The sequence below is a fragment of the Danaus plexippus genome, chromosome 30, assembly GCF_018135715.1.
Source record: "Danaus plexippus chromosome 30, MEX_DaPlex, whole genome shotgun sequence".
Classification (NCBI taxonomy): Eukaryota; Metazoa; Arthropoda; class Insecta; order Lepidoptera; family Nymphalidae; genus Danaus; species Danaus plexippus.
This window is the reverse complement of record NC_083557.1, coordinates 284084-303794: the sequence shown is the minus strand read 5'-3', so window position 1 is coordinate 303794 and position 19711 is coordinate 284084. Positions and strand designations below refer to the sequence as shown.

The following is a 19711-nucleotide window of genomic DNA, read 5'->3' as shown; positions in this document are numbered from 1 at the left end:
CTGGACCTGGATGTATCATCCACATCCATATCTTCGTTGGAATCCAGCATCCAGGAGCACACGTCACACAGGCTTTTCTGTCTTCATACTGTATAGTTTTTTAATTCCTTACCTCTTCATTTGAAGTCGGTTAAAAGGAGGATATCGTTGTTGCTCACCTGTGCTGTAAGCGTTGGCGAGGCCTCGTCTCCGGGCCGTGTTGGCGGCCGCCTTGTTGGCCGAGCTGATGGTGGGCCTCATGAGACCTGAGCGAGAACTGGCCGCCTGGGTCCGGTGTGGCGGGTCGGACTCCGAGTCGCTCTGATTTTAATCATTAGTAAGTTAGTACATTGATATTGGATAAATTTATTTGTTTGTCCCGATGTAAGGTTGCTCATATTTTAGGCTCATATTATCAAAATTACATATGCAATAATCCCATTAGTTACACAAACAGAGGTCTCTGTGCTGGTGCTATAGAGTAGGATATGTGTATGGTGCACGTGAGACGGTGCCGGGTCTCACGAACCCCTCACCTGGTTCAGGACACCTACGCTGGAGCTCCTCGTCATGTTGGACTTGCCGTTGTACCGCGGCGCGGGCCTCACGAACCCACTCGGCGATTTGCCGTTAGGACTCGGCTGAGCCGGTTTCGATGCGCCTGGCGGGTTTTAAACATTACATGTACATATGATCCATGAGCAGAATGCAGAGAGAAAGAATGTTATATATACATATGAAATATAAAAAAATTAGACAAGAGCAAGCTGTAAATATATCGGCTAAAACATGCATGCATGCGAACGTAAATATCTAGTACAAAACAGCGAAAGTAAAAATAATATTAATATTAAGATCAATACTGCTTCTACAAGAACCGAGTCTCAGATAACAACTAACATTAAGAAAAATAACACTTTGTCAACCAGACAGTTCAAAAGCGAGAGATAACACGAGGAGAATAATACAATAAAATAATCAAACCTCCTTACAAGGGACCCGATAGTCTACTGATTACTGTAAGTCTCTATGCTCATACTTTGTAACCGCTATAATTCCCACCACCTAGCACCTACCACCAGTAACATCCCACCGATACAGTCTCGGAGCATACTTCCCACCACCTCCCACCTTCAATACGAACCTTGCGGCGTCCTGGGCGCCGGGACAGGTTTAGCTGCCAGGTCTGAGAGCGATATGGCACGTCGCATCCCGGTCTCTTCCTCGGGAGACAGGAGATTACGTGCTGTTCGTTACACATGCGTTTATAAGATATCGGATAACAAACTAACGAAAACTGACAATTCGTGCAAAATAAAAATAATGAACCAAAAACATGCTCCGCAAAAACGAGGCGGTGATCTGTGACGTGTTGTGATGGAAGGCGGTACATCACTACACTTCCAAGACCTGGGTGTGACGCGCTAGGAACTAAATAAGAAGGCGCTACACAATACGACATCTAACCATGCGAGCCAACCTGTTAGTGGAGAGAATTTCGAAGGCAGGACGGGTGTTGCGGGGAGCTTACGGAACAGACCCCTGACGCCAGGCCCTGACAACATCGGCCTCATTCTATAACACGGAGTCTCTGAACACACGCGAGGCGTCGGAGCCCTTAATATTTTCCTGAACGGGGTCTTCGGTCGGTTGAACCCGTATATAGATATACGTTTAGGCGAGTTCGTGCAGCTGGAGCTGGTGGTGGACGACTCGTAGTTCTCGCTGTCCAGGTGCACGTCCGTCTTGGGTATGACCATTTCGTTGTAAACTCTGTGCGTCAGTGGTTTCAGAGGCCTCGCTACGTTTTGGAATGTATTATTTAGTTTTGTTTCCGGGACCTCTTCTTCCACGTCCAGGTTGGTGTTACCGGCCTCGTTGGAGACGTCCACTCCGCCTACCGTCAGACCGATCTGATCCATGTCCAAGATATCGGGAAGACTTAAATTCCGTTTGATTTCTTTGTTATCCGAGTTCTCGGTGTCCGTATCGGCTTCCTCTAGGGTCAGCGATGCAAAATTTGGCACGGTACTCTGTTTTGTCGCCAATTTTTCGAATTTCCTGGACAGTACTTTAACGACGCCCTTCCCGTCGTTGATGTTAGCTCTCAGTGGCCTCATCCTGAACTCTTTTAACACCTTCTCCTGCAGTATCTTCCGCTCCTCCATCTCCACAAGCTTGTTTATGATCTCCAGCTTGCGTTCGATGTATTTAAACTTCTTCACCTCGTCGCTGAATCCCGGCGCTATGTTTTCTTTGGACGCGATGTGGTGCCCGCTGTTGCAGGGCTTGTCTAATTCATTTTTGACGTAATTAATATTAGATTTGTCTTTAACGACCTTATTATAATATTTGTTATCTTGGTCTCCGTAGTAGTCCAACGAGTCTTTGGCGAAGTCGTGATTGTCTTCTATGACGTCCAGGGAGTCCATGCTCACCTGATTCATCCTTTCTATTCTCTGCATCGCATAAACTTCCAAGCTGTCCATTTGTATCTCGGATCTATTTTCGTTAATATCTTTCTCCTTGACGAATACGTCGAACGTTCTCTCCGTGCTGTCCGAAGGGTCTTCGACGTTGGAATTCTTGTCTTCCTGTTTCCTGTTCGAGATGTAGTTCTTGTTCTGTAAACCATCTAACTTCGCTTTGTACTGTGAGGATATGGACGAGCTGTAGGTAGATTTTTCTAAGCCAGCCTTCAGTCGGTTATTCATTTTAACAGAAGACGTTCTCTTGATCGGCTTGGGCGGCTTGTGCGGTACGAATTCCATAGTTATTTTAGTGTAGCCGATCTTTTGTCCGGAATCCCTCTCCAGGCTTTTCGTGGCATTGTTATATTTGGCTACGTTAGCCTTTTCTTTATTGAGCTGGTTTTTACTAACTTTACTCTGAGAGCTCTTTCGTATTTGTTCCTCGAACTTCTGTAGATTTTTCTTGACGTGTGAATTTCGTTTTTCCATTAAATTCTTCAAGGGATTCGGCTTCGAGGCCGGTTCCAGCACCACCTCGAAGCTGCAGCTCTTAGACTTCACCATCGCATTGTTGTCACAGCCTTCCATTTCACTCCTGTACTTGTGTTTATCAGCGAATTTCGGTTGAAGTGACTTGCTGGTGCTCGCCATATAGTCGACTCTATTCAGCCGAGGAATCTCGTCTACTTTACTCAATCGTGGTATCTCGTCTTTTTTAGTTTCCGCTTTATATTGCTGTATGTTGTTCCCGTCGAAGTAATACGCTATATTTTTTGCTGGCGGAGGTTGCTTCGACGACGAATCGTATAAGCTTTTAGAGCGAGTGACTGTTTTATGTCCTGAGAATTCTCCTGTCGGTATGTCGAAGCCGTAGACTTTGTTTATCGGAGGTTTAGACGCTACCACCGTATTGGGTTCTTTGTAATCCGCCCGCGGACTAGAAGGTTCTTGGAAGTAATTATTGTACATATATCCGGTCAAATACTGAACATTATTCGGACTGGAGCCGTAACTCTTCGATTGATTGTCGAATTCGTAGCAACTTTGGCTGTTGGTCACTCCAGCACATTTATTTTTATGACGGCCTGGTTTCGCGGCCTCGAACAACATTTCTAGAGGCGCGCTCTTCGTGCATTCGGAGTCGTCGGAGAGAACACTCTCCAATGAGTTGCAGTTGGTCCGCGACATCTGCATGTCGTTGTCCAGATATTCGTCGGACAGCACGGACTCCTGGCTGCAGCTGTTTTTCATATATTTCTTCTGATTCAGGAAGAAACTGGCGCTGCTGTGTCTGTGGTTCTCCAAGTAACTCATGTCCGGTTCGTTGAGGTTCTCGAACGAACAGTTCTGAGAACCGTTCAGATTGTATCGGCTGTCTGCGAACTTGGCTTGCTGGAAGGAGGCTTCGTTGCCGTACTTGAGGAATATCTCGTTGGAAACACTCGAGCAGTTAGAATGATCGCTGAGGACCGACTCGTTCGACCTGGTGACGCATCGCTTGGTCAGCACGCTCTGACACCTGTACATCGCACAAGTGAGGTTCGCGTCTTCATCTACGATGTTGTCTAGATTCGACGGCATGTTACGCGGCAACGTCGAACTCTTCTCCGACCCGCCGAGTCTCAAGGGACCCGCTGGCTGATCGTACGCGCCATATATTTCATAGTTGGACACGGCTCGCCTCGGCAGGCCGCCTCTCGCTTTGTTATGTTTCTTACATATCTTCTTGGACAGAAGTTTATTTTTGCAGCTAACGTCCTGACTGAGACTGCAGTCCTCTAGTGAGTCTGACGAGAAGTTTCCGTCGTCCTTATCGTCGACCTCCTTGGTCGGCTGCAGATCTAAGTCCTCATGCAGCCCCGGTTCGTACTCGTCTAGATCTCCGTACTTCCTCGTTATTTCCGCTATCATTTTCTCCGTGTCACTCTTTATAGTGTCCACAATGCTCCTGCTGTCTTTCGCTTTATCCAGACCAACGAAGAAGCTCAGCGAGTTCCTCTTCTTGGCGTCCGCTCTCTGCCTGTCTGTGTCGTTGCCCTTGCCCTGACTCTGTTCCACTTTATCCGCCCACTTGCACTCCTCGGACACCGGCGACACTGGACAGGATTTGTAATTTTTGAATATACTCCGAGCGTTGGGCTTGGGACTTTTCAGCTGAGGCTTCTCGTTTAGGTTCAAATGGAAATTCCTCGGCGGTAGTTTGGGCGGTTCCTTTTCGTCTGCGGGCGTCGGGAACAGCCTGGTGAAAACCTTAGAGACCGGTTTCTTCATGTCTATGGTGAACGCTAGGGGCTTTTGATTTTCCTTCACAGCCGTCGGCTTCTGCTGCGGCAGGTCCGCGTGCCTGCCGGCGGGCGCGCGCGGCGGGACACTCGGCGGTGCGCGGCCAAAGTACTCCGGTATTATATTATGATTTAGATTCGCGGGTATGGCGTAGGGGTTTTTACTTCGATAGTCCAGATTCTGATAATTCAGACTATCGAAATAATTCAAGCTGTCCATATTGTCCTCGGGACATATTTGGGCTTTAGTGAGTCCTGGCCAGCATAAGGGAATAACAGTATTTGGTTAGTGATGGCATGATATTAGTTATGAATGGTTCCTAGCGATTGGTTAGGCGTGGTGTTGGCGAGTCTCGCGCGACTCCCACAATGGACTTGTTTCGATGTACTCAGGTTTTAGAGGAATGAATAGAAAATATGTGACAAATGCACGCGGCGTGACATCACGGGTGTCTGTTCGCTCCGCTGTGATACAGATTATTTTCCGTACAAATATATGCGCCTGTTCTGGTCGTTAAAACTTTCAAACGTCTCCGTTATGTTTTACAACTAACTATAGACTTACCAAATTGTCTGTTATTGCTCGTCACGGCCATAGACAGCGGTCTAGTTCGCCGGGAGCCATCTTTCTCCGGGATGTACGACAGATCCGTCGTCGACTGGCTCGATTTAAGATTCGATCGAAACGCCACCTGGTGTTGTTCAATGTATATTATTATCTTCCAACTAGTTCCGGCGCACACAAACACGAAACTTATAATAATAAGTTTAAAGAGATCAGAAATATATGATATTTGTATAAATAGCATCAAGTCCACGGACAAACTAGAAGTTAGATGATAAATAACAGAAACTTCGAAATATAGATCAAAGTTCAATTCCTATCAGAAAAATACCTCCTGAGATCGGTCCCGAACATACTTCCTCAACAGATTTCACTCCACAAATTCATGATCAAAGAAACTAATCACAGACACGCCGGTGGATCCTCATTCAAAAAGGTCAGATATGAAACGCAAAGCTTCCAGCGAGTTTGGCCCACCATCATGGGCACCCAGTTGCCTCTCTACATTCATCCAATCATCCACCCCCTCCTCACCGTCTCCAGCTGTCTCCTGGTCTCGTGTATCCTCCGCTGCAGCTCCTCCCTCCTCCGGGCGGCGTCAGGGTCCCGCGGGGCGCGGTGCTGCGAGGACAGCGACCTGTTGCCTGGAATATATACTAGTTTGTACATCAAGATTCATGTCAAGTGATCGAGCTCGGGTCACGCGTGTAGACGTGGCTCTACAAAATAATACATCAGCTGAGTAAAATCATCTTTTCTTATTCAGTTCGTGATTTTAATGATTTTCGTTTGAACCGACGCGGCGACGCCTCAGCTTACGATGATTATGCTTTTATTTCCCGTTCAAGCGGGTATTTGCTAAGTTATTAAGACTGTCGCCTCGTGTAGCAGCGGATATGGATAGTCAGTTATATATAAGTGTGTGCGTGTGTGTGTGTGTTCGTGTGTTATATATACCGACCAGCTTGCGGCGTGTCTCCGTCCACCCCGCTGAGGCTGTCGAAGGCAGACTTGATGTATTTCTCTCTTCTGCCGACCGTGTCCAGCGACTCGCACGACCCCGACAGCGGGTTGCGGTCGGCGTTGTCCCCGGACGGAGTCGACACCTAGCGACGGAACGTGTGTACTTCCAGCCAGACAAATATAACGAATCCATTCTAGCTTATATCTTACACCACCCACCTCGTCGTCGTCGGAGTCTCTGGGCGAGCCCGTCAGCGAGGGCGGAGCGGGCGAGGCGGGCGGGGGCGCCGCCCAGCGACGCGCGCGACGCACGGACTGGCGGAGCTCCGCCGCGTCCATTGCGTTCACCAGGAACTCGCTGGTGGAGGGAGAATTTAAACTTATATAACAAATTTCTATCGAGATATGAGACGTATACATTGACTTCTCGATTTAGAATTAATATATAATAGAGAGGGCGTATCTAAAGTTAGTGGCGACTGAGTCTTTAAGTATAATACTAGGACTAAAGTGTTGTTCGTAAACCTGTAAACTTTATCCTAACTTTTCATTTTATATATCTATATATATATTTTTTTGGGAAGCTATTTGTCACTATCCTTCGGTCCAAGACCGACCGCAGGTGTCTTCCGTGTGCCACAGTCGCTGGCGTCTGTGTGTGACGTATCTCTGGCGCCTACTTCAAACCCTATATGTTTTTGTCGCTCGTCTTACCTGGGCACTTCGTCGTCGTTGTTCCCCGGGTAGTAAGTCGGCCTGCCCCTCTCCGAGGACGAGGTCCTTTCGCCATCGGATATGTCCTCCACATCGCCGTCATGCTCCGTGGACTCTTGATCCTGAGGACATTCGGGGACATTGTACTACCCACCACCAGCCGCCGTCGTCACTCGAGCACCCTCACCGGTGCCACGACCGTCTTCACAGAGTAACGAGTAATCAAATAAAATGTGATCTAACCTCGAACTTTAGACTCCCTAACGAGGAGTCGTCAGTGTGGTGACGGGTCCGCGCCTCGGGACGGGCTTGGGTTAAACTTAACGTAACCTTCGCAGAATTAAATCATAATTAAAGAAAAGAACGAAACAAAATAAACAAAGAAATGAATAAAACAAGCGACAGGACGCGGCGGGGGGCGCGGGGGCGGGCTGCGGGGAGCGCGGGGGGCTGCAGGGAGCGTGGGGGGGGCTGCGGGGAGCGTGGGGGGGGGCTGCGGGGAGCGTGGGGGGGCTGCGGGGAGCGGGCGAGGTGCTTTAATGTTAATCCGAGCTCGATACGATTCATGAGTGTTGGAGTCTGGCGGCGGGGTTAGTGACGAGCGTGTCCAGCGAGCCCCTGGGTGTTCATGTTAGGTTCATCACAAAGCAAAGCGTTAATATATTTCCCATGCGTCTCGTGGAGGTGTTATTCATTAGGAATGCATTTCTTTGGTTAGCTGTAGTTCAATATATAGTAAAAATAATACATTTCTCTGGCGGGGAAGTTTTCTTTTTATATAAAATTCATATATTTAGCATTGTAAAATATATATATATATATATATTTGATATTTTTTTCTATCGTGAATGTTTTAAGGTAATAATATTCTTTATTTATCTCTCTATTATCGTCCAGGTCACAAGTGTATCTACAATCGCTGTTTTTCCTCTCTATAGTTATTTAAACTCACTAAGTTGTTTATTTCGTAATATTTTTACTGAAACTTCGATAAGTATTTTCTGCTTCACGGCCGTTTGGAGGTCGTTTCGTTTCGTCTGTGCTTTTATGATTGATTATGAAGTATATGAGAAACAATGACAACGGAACACAAGCAACGCAACGCTCCAGAGCAAACGACGCAACGGACACACGTGGCGCAAGCGGACAGCCAAACAAGATAAAAAAACTAAACAAAAAGAACCTTCTCTACTCGGGGAGATATCGACAGTATGTCGTGCGTCGCCCTCATATTGGCATCGAAATTTCTGAAGAGCGCCTCGACCCGCGGCAGCTGATACAGGTTCAGCGACTTCGGCCTCTATTCGGATAGCGTCGGAGACCACAACCGGATCAGCGGTTAATACGTTACATGTATATGTGTATACGGGGGTTAGTGGCGGCCGCGCACTGGGTTATAATACCGCGCGTGTCATGACACATCACACGCGCACAGACATACATACACCTCCACCGACAGCTGAGCGAGGGGCGGGGATCCGTTAGTTACCGGACATCACATGTAGTAACACAGAGGACATAAAACATACAACGAAAATGTAAGCTAATGCCGTTTGTACAACTTACACGCACACACGCACGCACGCACGCACGCACACATACACACAGGCACATATAGAAGCTACATACCATCCTGATCATCCTTCAACAGATATTTATATACCGGTATTAGGAGACTCACACACACACTCACACACGAGCAGGGATCGGACCTGCGACTTCCGGAGTATAGCTTTCTGGTTGTTTAGATACATTGTAAACACCCCGTCAAACTATACATATCCTGTATATGCTCCGTCTTTCTCTCTCTCTCCCTCTCTCTCTCTCTCTCTCTTTCCATTTCTCTCTCTCCTTCTCTCTCTCACCTGTTTGTGTCTCCTGTCGTGGTACCTGGTGTCTGTTCCACTATCTATGGAGCTATCCTTGGACCCGTCGGAGTCCACGCGTTTGTCTGCACACAGTTACATTTATAAGACTATATTATATTGAACGAAAAAAACTATGTATAAATCTCGTATGTTTCCGCCATACCAGAGGGCGGTAGTATCCTCGTGGCCCACTTGCCCCGGGCGAGCGGTACGGGCGCCGCGGCGGGCGCCGGGGCCGAGGCCGGGGGGGCGGCGGGCGGCCCGCCCGAGACCAGCTCGTCGCCCAGGCTCTTCTTGGCCCACGACGGAAGACGGCCAACACGGAGACTGAAACAACCTTGCTTCATTGAGACGAGCGGCAACCCGTTCTGACGCATGCGTGCTCATTATATTCAAATTGGAATGGAAATATGACGTGTAAGCTCGCCTCATCGTCTCATCGCCTCATCGTCTCAGCCAGCATGACTCTCACCTACGAATGCTGGGAGAGCATATTCCCGTTGCTCTTCATATCGAGCTGTCACGCGCGGCGCATTGAATGCTAGTTGTTGTCGTATGTATTAATATAATGTATGTGGTGGTATCTCACGTGTAGTCGGGTACGACGGGCGCCATGAAGGTCTCCGCGGCCCCGGGGACGTCCCGCGGCGGGGAGCCCCAGTAGGACTCGGTCTCACTGGACGGGACGCTCGCACCGTTGGTAGGCGCCTTACTGAGGACACGAAACACCACATCATCACAGGAACATCATACGTAATGTTCGGATAATGGTAAAAAAATTCCAAGTGATATAATTTTTCAATTTATTAAAAAACGTCCTCGCGTGTCTTAGATGCAGAAAAATTCTATTGAGAACACTAATTACATAAGAGAATAAGCAATGATAAACAAATACAGCACAGATCATTGAGTAAACTATTTAAAGCGAGATTATAAGGAAATAGAAAACCGACCACAGCGCCACCAGCGGCCGGCGGCGGATCTGTGTACTAAAGCTACCTGCTAGTATTACAACAGAGGTTTGTGTTCATTTGCTTTTCACAGAAACGCTTAGCTTCGACATTCTCACTCTAACAATCCTATAGCTAGTTAAGAGGTCAAAACACGTTAACTATCATAATGGTAACTCCCTCTTCCCCCCCCCCCCCGGCCATCACCACCACCTACCGTCCATGTCGTATGGCCTGCTGCGCGAGCCTGGCCCTCATGGTGACCACCATGTCATGCGGAACCCTCCACACGAACATACACCCGTCCCCGGACGCCGATATCAGGTGCTGGCAGTCCGGAGTGAACCTTGACGAGACAGACGATTTGTATCAACAGTAGAAAGTTACAAGTCTTATATTATGAATACTGGTCTGCATAGGATCAGAGAGCGGGGGCGGTGCAATAAAACATGTGCTGAGGTTTGGTCGCGTGACGTCACACCACATATAAGATGGACAGTCAAGCTGGTGTGTGTGTGTGTGTGTGTGTGTGTGTGTGTGTGTGTGCTCTCACTTGAGGCCGGTGACGATCTCGGAGTGTCCGTACATGGTGGCCATGCACTCCCCGGAGTAGTAGTCGTACACGCTGAGCAGCTTGTCCGTGCTGGACGTGGCCAGGTAGATGCCGCTGCTGTCCAACGCCACCTGCACCGACGTTACACACCTCAATGAGTACAACCAGTCTCGCTCCGCCGGCGACTTGTTTCGTTTCTTAGGGTCTCAGACGCTGGATATGTTTACCACCCGCCAGCGCCATCTGTCGTGGGTGTGACTTCAAACAATCTAACTTTCCCCCACAAGTCACATCATCCCGTATGTTGTGATTACGTTATTCATTACCATTCCTTGGGTTGTTCTTGCAGGGAACCGTAACAAAATATTGAAAACCTTTCAAACTAATAAAATTACTAGAATAAAGACAATGTTCTGTAAAGTTATCATCGTCATTGTGGAAACTGTGAGTTGGCGTATGAGGGAGAACATTATCATGTATATATAAGCGACCTTAATGAGGGTCCCGTCTTCCGCCGTGGTGCCCCGGAAGGTCTTGGTGTGTCGTCCGTGAGCCGCGCTGTACACCCTCACGTTGCGGTCCTGCCGACACACATCATTATATCACACTGTGTATATACGGCAGTTCGCCGGACACTTCGACATAGTTAGCAGTCTCATGATACAGAAACAGTAAATACCTACAAATACATTTAAAACGTAACGACTACAACAAGCGCCGCCTGAACCACGACACACGTCTACCGTACCTGGCAGGCTGTGAGCACGTGCCGCCCGCCCGCGTCCACCTCCATATCATACAGGGTGCTCCGCCCCGACACGTTCTGGCCGCGCTGGAACTGGAAACTCCCGTCCGGGTTCTGGGGGGAACAACGACACACATACAGGCATTGACGGAGAGGCTCGAGACCCTAATGGCGGAACGGCATGGTCTCCGCATTAATGTTACTCCATTGTATCATTTTAATATCTCATTAAGTCTCTCTATAACACACACACGTGCGTATAGCGAGAGCTTCTGTTCCCCGGGGAGCTACCTCTACACAGGGAACGTATTGTCCAGGGCTTACGAAAATATTATAATATGTTATATGATTCTACGGCTCACCGTCCTCAGCTGTCTGAACAGTATGGTCTTGTCCGCTCCGCAGGAGACCAGCTGTAGACCAGCTCCAGAACTGAGAAACCTGACAGCTGTTATGGACGAGGAGTGCTCGTCCAGGGTCTGGAGGATCTGGTAGCCCTGGAATTATGTTGAATTAAAATTTAAGACTTCGGTTATGTAACTGATTGCGCTGCAAATTATTTTTGTAGTATATCTGGCAACGCTGACTCTGTTTGTGTTACCTGATAGCAATGAACTTATGTAAACTGTGCTTGTCTTTAATGACATTTGTGCACTCCGTGTTGAGACCAGTCAAGTAGTGAAAACTTATAATAAGAATGATTCATTAATAAGAGAAACATAAAATAATATAAAAGTTAGCGTTTATCATACAATATTATATTAGTAAGCTAAAAATACACCCGGGTCTCACAGACCCATGTTGACCTCACACTATACGACGCTAACCTTATCAACACTGAACACATGCACCAGTCGGTCCCTGGAGGCGGAGGCCAGTAACTGCGGCTGGCAGCTGTATTCCAGGCACAACACCTCAGCATCGTGGGCCTCCAGGGTGTGCAGCAGGGTCCCCTGGGCATCGTACACCCACACGTTCCCCGCGCGATCCCCGGCCGCGATGTGCTCACCGCACGGCGACACGCGCACGCATCTGGAATGTATAGATATAATAATTTAAAAAGACGCGGGACAAAATGTTCCACTGACGATTCATTGAGAATTTTTTGCGCGGGTTACAGGAATAGGCTTAGGCAATTTAGGACACACAGAGACTTACATGAAATGAAAAATATATATGTTTATACCAATACACGAGTCATGTGGGGACAATGTGGGTAGTTTGAAATAGTTATGTCTTCCAGCGTAACCCACTGTTACCACCACTTTCCGTCACTCACATACACACCTGACACCGGTTTTATCGTCGTACGTCTTGGACTTGTCCTTGTCGCTGGTGGCGGTGAGGTCCACGTCCTTGAGGAACTTTAACTCGGGGTCGATGTACAGTATTTTGCTTAATTCCTGGAAATTAGCAAACATTGATTGGCGCTCCTTTAATATATTTTATATATTTATATAAATACAAATATAAATATATTTCAGTCCCACTTCTTGATCCGACTAGTTTGGATGACAGACCTTTATAGTGTTGGTAATGAGGAGGACAGAACTCACGTTACTGTATATGTTACTGGACCCCCCCAGAGTCCACAGGCGGACGGTGTCGTCGCTGGAGCAGGACAGGAAGCAGCCGGGGCCCAGGGGTCCCTGGCCCACCATGTCCAGACCCCAGATGCAGGCCGAGTGGTACAACGCTGAGTGAGATTTACCCACCTGGGAGAGATTAGTAATAAGAATTAGTGAGAGCTGCCGCCTCTAACTGCGTTTAATAAAGATCAGAATAAAACTACATTAATTATAGAAACAGTGACAGCAGGAAATGTCTTAGTGATGACAAATCTACAACGACGTTGGAATCACTACCTCTCATAATATATAATATATTTACGAAAACCTCTGGTGAAAGTTTCGTCAAAATCGATCCAGCCGTTTCAGAGATCAGACTGAACATATACAAGAATATATATTATACCCTCTTAATGTCCCGCACATCCCACACGTACAGGCTGTGGTCGTTGTAGACGCAGGTCAACTTGTGGTTCCTCTCGTCGTAGGTGAGGGCCACCGCATCAGGGTAACGCGCTTCCGGTGGCTGGCTGAACATGTGGCTGAGGGTAGGGAGATGACTTTTAAGACATTTTACCAGGTGACCATTAAATCTGATACGTTACATAGACCGTGCGAACAGCAGAGATCATAGGCCGGGTGTATCTCACCTGATGGATGCGCCGCCGGACACGTCCACCCCCAGGTAGTGCGCCCTGGGCAGGGTGGTCACGTACCGCAGGGTGTCGGGGGCGAAGCACCGGACTATCCCCTCCGCGCAGCCCACGAAGATGTACGAGCGGCCCAGGGACATACAGTTGGCGGACGTGGTCTGTGACGTCACGAGGAGGACAGGCGTTAGACGGCTTATATAGTAACATCGATGTTAGAATGATATGAAGGTTCCCAAACCTATTCCGCCCACTGTGACTGTACATTATTTTTAGCGCTCCATCGTTTCACCTCCTGACAAACCACTATAACTTATCCTAGCTGAATAAAATTACAAATCAAACAACCCTCACAACCTCATTTTTTCTGGATATTTTTCCAGCTCTAGGGGTGCCTATAGCGCCCCTAAGGGGGGCGTCACACTTTGTTAAAGGCTGGTCTAGGTTATTGTACCCCAAGCAACTTGGACCATAAGAGCCCCTCACCCTGAGCTCCACCCATTTATCCAGGAGCCTTCTGCTGTTGAACTGGCAAAGCAGGCCGGAGCGTGTGATGGCGTACGTAGCGTCACTTCCGCCGCGGGCGCAGGCAACGTCACAGAACTCGTTGTCCTTCTGCTCCCCCAGGATCGCCGAGCGACCCATCAGCGGCACGGGCTCCTTGAACTGGTAACCACATTCATAATGACATTTGCAGACAGGAAAATGGTTGGAGAATATATTATGTATGGTCATATTTGATAATGTTTTTCTGTCGCAGACCGACCTTGTTGTTCCTGGAATATTCCAAGTACCAGAACTTGACGTGCCTGAAGCCGACCGTCACGAAGTAGTTTCCGTTCTCTGAGAAACTGACGGCTTTGACTCGAGACGACACCTGGAATTCATCATATACCATCAACAGGTCGCTTGGAGTGTGAGTACTCGTGTTTCAGAGTCATGTGACGCCGCCATTACCTTGTTGCTGGCCAGCTTGAGGTTGGCTCGCCAGTCCCATACGTTGACGATCATGTCGTGCTGCGACCCCACCGACACCAGGTACTTGGACGAGGTCGAGAACGCCTGGGAATCAGATACAGTGATGATGGTCAGGGCCTGTGTGACTGTGCTATATACGTATATATTAAGATATAACATCGTGATTTGGATAACACACAATCAAAAGATTGATGAGTTTCTCTGTGAGAAAAGCTTTTTGTTGTTAAGTCTACAAAGGTGACGGTCTACATTAGGTTCACAATCAAGGTTTTCAAGACTGGCCTGTAAGGAAAGAAACGACATATAAAGCTATCAATTTACAATCAAAATAGATATGATCTATGTTACAAGTTCTCTTCTTGGCAACAGCTGCCAATGGTTGTTATATTGTTTTAGGGACCCTAGTTCTATTTCCAAGTCCAACATCTACCATCATCGTGAACTTACCACACAGTTAACTCCATGGGTGTGTCCGGGGAACTCGGCTATCTGAACCGCGCCCGAGGCCGTCGGGTCCTGAAATAATTTGCTTATTATAAATGCGTTTCCAAAATTTCGCTTTCCACTTGCTGGTGGGACTCATGGTACAAATATTTGAAACGATATTTCTTGGCTTCGGTTCCTTATCTGACCGTCTGTATGATAATAATTATTCCCGGCCAAGTTAGTGGACGATAAGACCAGAAAAATCCTGGAAGAAATTCCTGCACCGAGTTAAGCTCTGAATACTTATCTATCCCATGGGCTATGAAGGAAGTATTGAACAGTGCTTTAGGTTATTTATTTATGACCATTTAAGAAACTTTATTTATGTATATTAATGCAAGTGAATCCGGTCTGGCAGGATGTTCATAACACATTCAAATTATCGATGATAGCATATTCATAAATGACAGTGTCATATTATTTGTCAAGGTAAACAGGATGTTGGGCCACGAAACGAAAAGGGGGGCTCGATTGATGAGTGAGTGACTCACCTGGAGATCCCAGACCCTCACGGCGGGCGCGTGGCCGCACTCCCCCGTGGCCAGGTACCTGCCATCGGGGGAAAAGGCCACGCAGGTGACGCTCTTCCTGGACGCGTTCAACACGTGCGACTGTCTGTTCTTACGTACATTGTACAGAACCACTGTACACCTGGAAGGTGCAAACAAATTATTTAATAGAAAACATATGATTTTCATCGGATATAATATTCATGGTAACGTAAGAGACCGTAGTGTACCTCAAGGTGGTGTTCGTGATATAAAATTATTTCTCTTTCGTATAAATAAAAATGACAAATATCCTTATGAAAGATAACATTTTATGACGTATAAAAATTTCTTTCAAAAATGACTCTCCTTGTGTGGTGTACATATATTCTATCTCTCCTGCGATTTCCTTTACCCTAATACGTCTGCCATCTCACACATAAGTTCTTCAAGACCGCACGCAACTTGTACACGTTTAGTATGAATGACAGTTTTATATTTTTCTATCAACAACATTATTTTCTTATTTATCTTCTCTTATGTATTTATTTCTTCAAATCTAATTCTTTTCTATTCTACGTATAAATCTTGTATTAATGCTTATTATAAGGTCTTTTTATGATATTAAGGTCTACTCGTGTAATATGTTGGATCGGATCAATTAAATTAATTTTATTTATAATGAAATATTGTCAATGGAACTGTTTAGAATTTAATATAAAAAAAAATATCAAGATATAAGTTAATATTGCATTATAAATATAAACGTGAGGTCTCACTAATCATTTTTAAATTCCTATCGAGCTCGTGGAATCATGACAGTTAATAGTTTGGTGTAGAGATAAGTTTTCATATTTTTTTTTAAATATTGTAACTATTGCTTCTTTTTGGTAAATAAATAATTCTAGTACCATACATAACGTACAAACATGATATAAAAATCGTAAACCTTTAGTGAAGCCTCAGTACAGCAAACCTACACGAAGCAGAAGATTGTTTAAATGCCATAATATGAATGCAGTTATAAATAGACGAAGCTTTGTCCGTGAGAGAGGGCGAATGTCCAGTCTTACATACTAATTAAACGAATCACACGGTCATAGGTGAAGCGGGAGCGGGTAGCGGCAACGACAACGAAACCTACTGTTAATAACTATGAGATAATACAGATCCTGCGAGTGGTCCAGACCGCACAAAGCACTGGCTCATCATATTCCTATTGATAATCAATTAATATTAATAATATAAAGCAGATGAGAAGGAGCTTTCTGTAAGATAACTGACACATTGCTTGAAAATAACAGACACTAATAAATTTAATTATCAAGAGAGGATTTTAGTGAGAAATTAATTTATTTTTAAGTGTACATAATGTTATTATCGTTAAAACAATGACCTATCAGGACAAACTAACTTGTAGTACAAAAAATCATCAACAATTCATCGCCTGGCGATAGGACACGATAGCTCAGTTAGAAAAGCTACCGAAATACGATATTCAGTTGTCACAAGTTCGACTCCTGTTCGTGTTTATAATTGTTTCACTTTATATCACCTACTTGATTATTTCTTAATAAAGTTATAAATCTTTCACAACGCATCTCAGAGCTCTGCCTGTCAGCGTTTCGCTGTGTGTGTGCGTGTGTGTGTGGAGCTAGTTGGTATGCACCAGCCATGGTGTGGCGGTCGTTCCGAAGCTAAGCCCCATTACTGTTACACAGCCGTGAGTATTCACCATCACCTCCCATGTATCGCTGGACGTTCCTTTGCATATTTTAACGCGCATTACTCGGATGGCATGTCATCGCTAACTGTTTTATGGACTACAGAGTTCTACGTGTAACATATGTATATATTATTTGTGTGTTTCTGTTACTATGTTATATATAAGACCTTGGGATCTTTGAAATAGTTACGTTGATGTAATCAGCGGTTTAGGCTTCTGATAGACTGTTGTATAGGATCGTGACCTCAGTAGTCAGTAGCTCGTAGTTAATTAATATAATTTAACTATTTTGCCGTAAATATACAAAAATTTCAAAAAATACTAAATGTTTACATTTTTTTTTTGTTAAAAATATATAATAACCTCAATCGTTTAGATATACATATACACAGAAAATAATTACTCCCAATGTATGTGGAACTCGCGTTTGACATGTTTATATTGTATACAGAACAATATATAATATATGAATTTTAGTAATTAAATGGAAATATATACAAAAATTCAAATACGATGTTGTTCAAGCCATCGATGGATTAATGACATTTCGATAGCGGAAGGAAGCAATCAAATATTAAGAGGTCAACGAACTCTACAAACAGCTGATGACCGTTAGGATTAATTAATTAAAGAAAATATATAAATTTAAATGAAACTATTAATATTCGCATGTTTTGTTCTAATGTTTTTAACTTCAAAAACTAAATATTTTATTAAAAATACGTAAATTATAACAAAGTTCAGTGACCCCGTCTCCCACCTCCCGTTTTTTACTTCACCTATATTATTTTGTATAACCTGGGTCACAACTTAATATAATATTAATGTTATATTTCTGATCAAAATTGCCGCCTTTTTACTTTATTTATTAATTAAAACCTAGTAACTTTAAAACGTTCATAAACTAGAAGTCAATCCATGTGCTGGGGAACGTCTGGAACAAATAAAGCAATAGTCTCCAGGTATCGGGAAGAGGAAACAACAACGGAATCCTGATATCGGGGGAAGGCAGCCGAGTAAGTGCTTCCGCAACACACAAGGAACTACAGCATCAGTGAGAGCAGTTCCTAACCTATATTTTTGTTTTATCGTGATTCGGATCAAGTGACCTATGTGGATCCATCACAGGCTTGCTGTGTGAGACCAGTTGACCTTAAAATCAGGGGAAAGGTTTTAAAGAGTGCTGAATGAAGCGTCTGATAGATGATGAGAATTGTTATATTAAGAATATATATCATAGCTATAAACACCTTACAGAGCTCGAGGTCATCGAGTCGCTGGCAATACATTGCATCATAATACAATAATCATTATAATGTTAAAAAAAATACTTTATACCTACAGTCCGGTCGTGTGTATCCTACTATCGGTTACAGACTTTAGTTTATATTAATACCTATTGGCATAGGACAATATGTGCGGGCGAATCCGCGGGGGATGGGTAGTCTAGCTTATTATAAAATAATGTTTATATGTAAGAGAGTTATCGGTTACCGTCAAAATTAGTATGTACTATGTAGTGGGTGCGGCCGACCAGGGGGGGCGCCACTCCTTGTGCAGGGGTTGTGGTAAAGTTATGAAGAATGATTTATGTTGCAGACACAAGACTTTTATTATTTGCTGTTTCAAGTAATATTATATATTTCAAAAGATAAAAACATACATATATTTCACTACATATTTGGTTTATTTCAAAATTATATACTGATATTATAATTGGTGAGTTTGTATGTTTGTTTGTACGCGCTGATCTCAGGAACCGCTGCTGTTTTTATTATTTCCTTTGCCTCAGACGACGCGTTAGTTTGATATTGGCTTTATAAAGAATTGATCTCAGTTATTCATCAAAGAAATACAAGTCTTATTTTGAAATACAATTAGCAAAAAAACGAGACCTAAGACTTTTAATATTTTCAAGTTACTACGCGTTAGTTCGTTATTTTTAAAACTACATACACCCGACGTTTCGGTTACTTTGCAGTAACCGTGATCACGGGCAGAGGATATGTGAATAGAAGAGAGAAATAATTGAAAAATCAACGAAAGCATTAGTTTTATTTAAAAAGAAGAAAAAAGGAATCCAACGTATTTTATTTATAAAGTTTATTTGAATTATCTTCAATAACCTTTCACTGCCACAGACACAGAGCTATGTATATATAGACACACCTACACAAGGGGATGTTTTTAATTATAATAAAACCCTTAATCGAGGGGCTGTGAGGGGTGTAGAAGACTATTAGCATTATAAGTGAATAATACCCTGCTTGTTGAACAAAGAGTCAACCAATCCTACCAATATTATAACTGGAAAAGATGAGATTGTTATGAATATTTACAATAATGTAAGTCAGACATCGCAATAAGACATAGTCTATATCGCATCCCCTCCCTCCGTGTAGATGCTTCAGGATCACACCCCGACCGTCGTACCGTGTGTGACGTCACGCGACACACTGTACATGTCGCTGACAGTCGGGTCTCGTGACAGATGTGTATTGTTATAACATATTATATATTATTCCGTGGTTTAAGCGGACACAGACTAATCGTACCTAACTCGTAAACTATCAATTAAATTAATAGAAATAAAGATTACGTAATCTATCTTAAGATATATCATATACATGTAGTTCAATCACAGCAAATATATTTGTTTGAGGCTGTTGCTGTACGAGCATCGTGTATTGTTGACCAGTTTTCAGAGCAGATACCGTATTATATA

At 44.7% G+C, this 19711-nt stretch overlaps 2 protein-coding genes across 13 annotated transcripts in view; both read right to left on the bottom strand.

The window, feature by feature from the left end:
- Nucleotides 1–19711, bottom strand: part of LOC116776567 (mitogen-activated protein kinase-binding protein 1-like) — a 59281-nt gene that overhangs the window by 3115 nt on the left and 36455 nt on the right. For 9 of the 12 annotated variants that reach the window (XM_061525570.1, XM_061525561.1, XM_061525567.1 and 6 more), the window contains exons 4-31: nucleotides 15264–15423; nucleotides 14734–14802; nucleotides 14266–14370; nucleotides 14075–14185; nucleotides 13795–13974; nucleotides 13309–13469; nucleotides 13065–13200; nucleotides 12647–12805; nucleotides 12378–12493; nucleotides 11918–12122; nucleotides 11453–11587; nucleotides 11094–11204; nucleotides 10837–10926; nucleotides 10346–10476; nucleotides 10010–10138; nucleotides 9432–9554; nucleotides 9006–9169; nucleotides 8840–8925; nucleotides 8158–8274; nucleotides 7218–7304; nucleotides 6975–7096; nucleotides 6480–6618; nucleotides 6259–6403; nucleotides 5832–5941; nucleotides 5298–5424; nucleotides 1124–1225; nucleotides 516–640; nucleotides 159–300 (exon numbers count right to left, since the gene is read on the bottom strand). In XM_061525570.1, the coding sequence (XP_061381554.1) occupies nucleotides 159–300; nucleotides 516–640; nucleotides 1124–1225; nucleotides 5298–5424; nucleotides 5832–5941; nucleotides 6259–6403; nucleotides 6480–6618; nucleotides 6975–7096; nucleotides 7218–7304; nucleotides 8158–8274; nucleotides 8840–8925; nucleotides 9006–9169; nucleotides 9432–9554; nucleotides 10010–10138; nucleotides 10346–10476; nucleotides 10837–10926; nucleotides 11094–11204; nucleotides 11453–11587; nucleotides 11918–12122; nucleotides 12378–12493; nucleotides 12647–12805; nucleotides 13065–13200; nucleotides 13309–13469; nucleotides 13795–13974; nucleotides 14075–14185; nucleotides 14266–14370; nucleotides 14734–14802; nucleotides 15264–15423 (3587 nt within the window). The remainder of the gene's footprint in view (nucleotides 1–158; nucleotides 301–515; nucleotides 641–1123; nucleotides 1226–5297; nucleotides 5425–5831; nucleotides 5942–6258; nucleotides 6404–6479; nucleotides 6619–6974; nucleotides 7097–7217; nucleotides 7305–8157; nucleotides 8275–8839; nucleotides 8926–9005; nucleotides 9170–9431; nucleotides 9555–10009; nucleotides 10139–10345; nucleotides 10477–10836; nucleotides 10927–11093; nucleotides 11205–11452; nucleotides 11588–11917; nucleotides 12123–12377; nucleotides 12494–12646; nucleotides 12806–13064; nucleotides 13201–13308; nucleotides 13470–13794; nucleotides 13975–14074; nucleotides 14186–14265; nucleotides 14371–14733; nucleotides 14803–15263; nucleotides 15424–19711) is intronic. The other 3 variants (XM_061525568.1, XM_061525569.1, XM_061525571.1) reach the window with 3 other exon arrangements.
- LOC133319814 (uncharacterized) lies at nucleotides 1232–5287 on the bottom strand. Its single transcript, XM_061525572.1, has one exon. It carries the CDS (start codon nucleotides 4950–4952, stop codon nucleotides 1404–1406), a length of 3549 nt encoding a protein of 1182 aa, XP_061381556.1. The 5' UTR covers nucleotides 4953–5287; the 3' UTR covers nucleotides 1232–1403.

Bases quoted from the DNA above. Each gene is read 5' to 3' on its own strand.
- LOC133319814 (XM_061525572.1), bottom strand. From the start codon at position 4,952: ATGGACAGCTTGAATTATTTCGATAGTCTGAATTATCAGAATCTGGAC.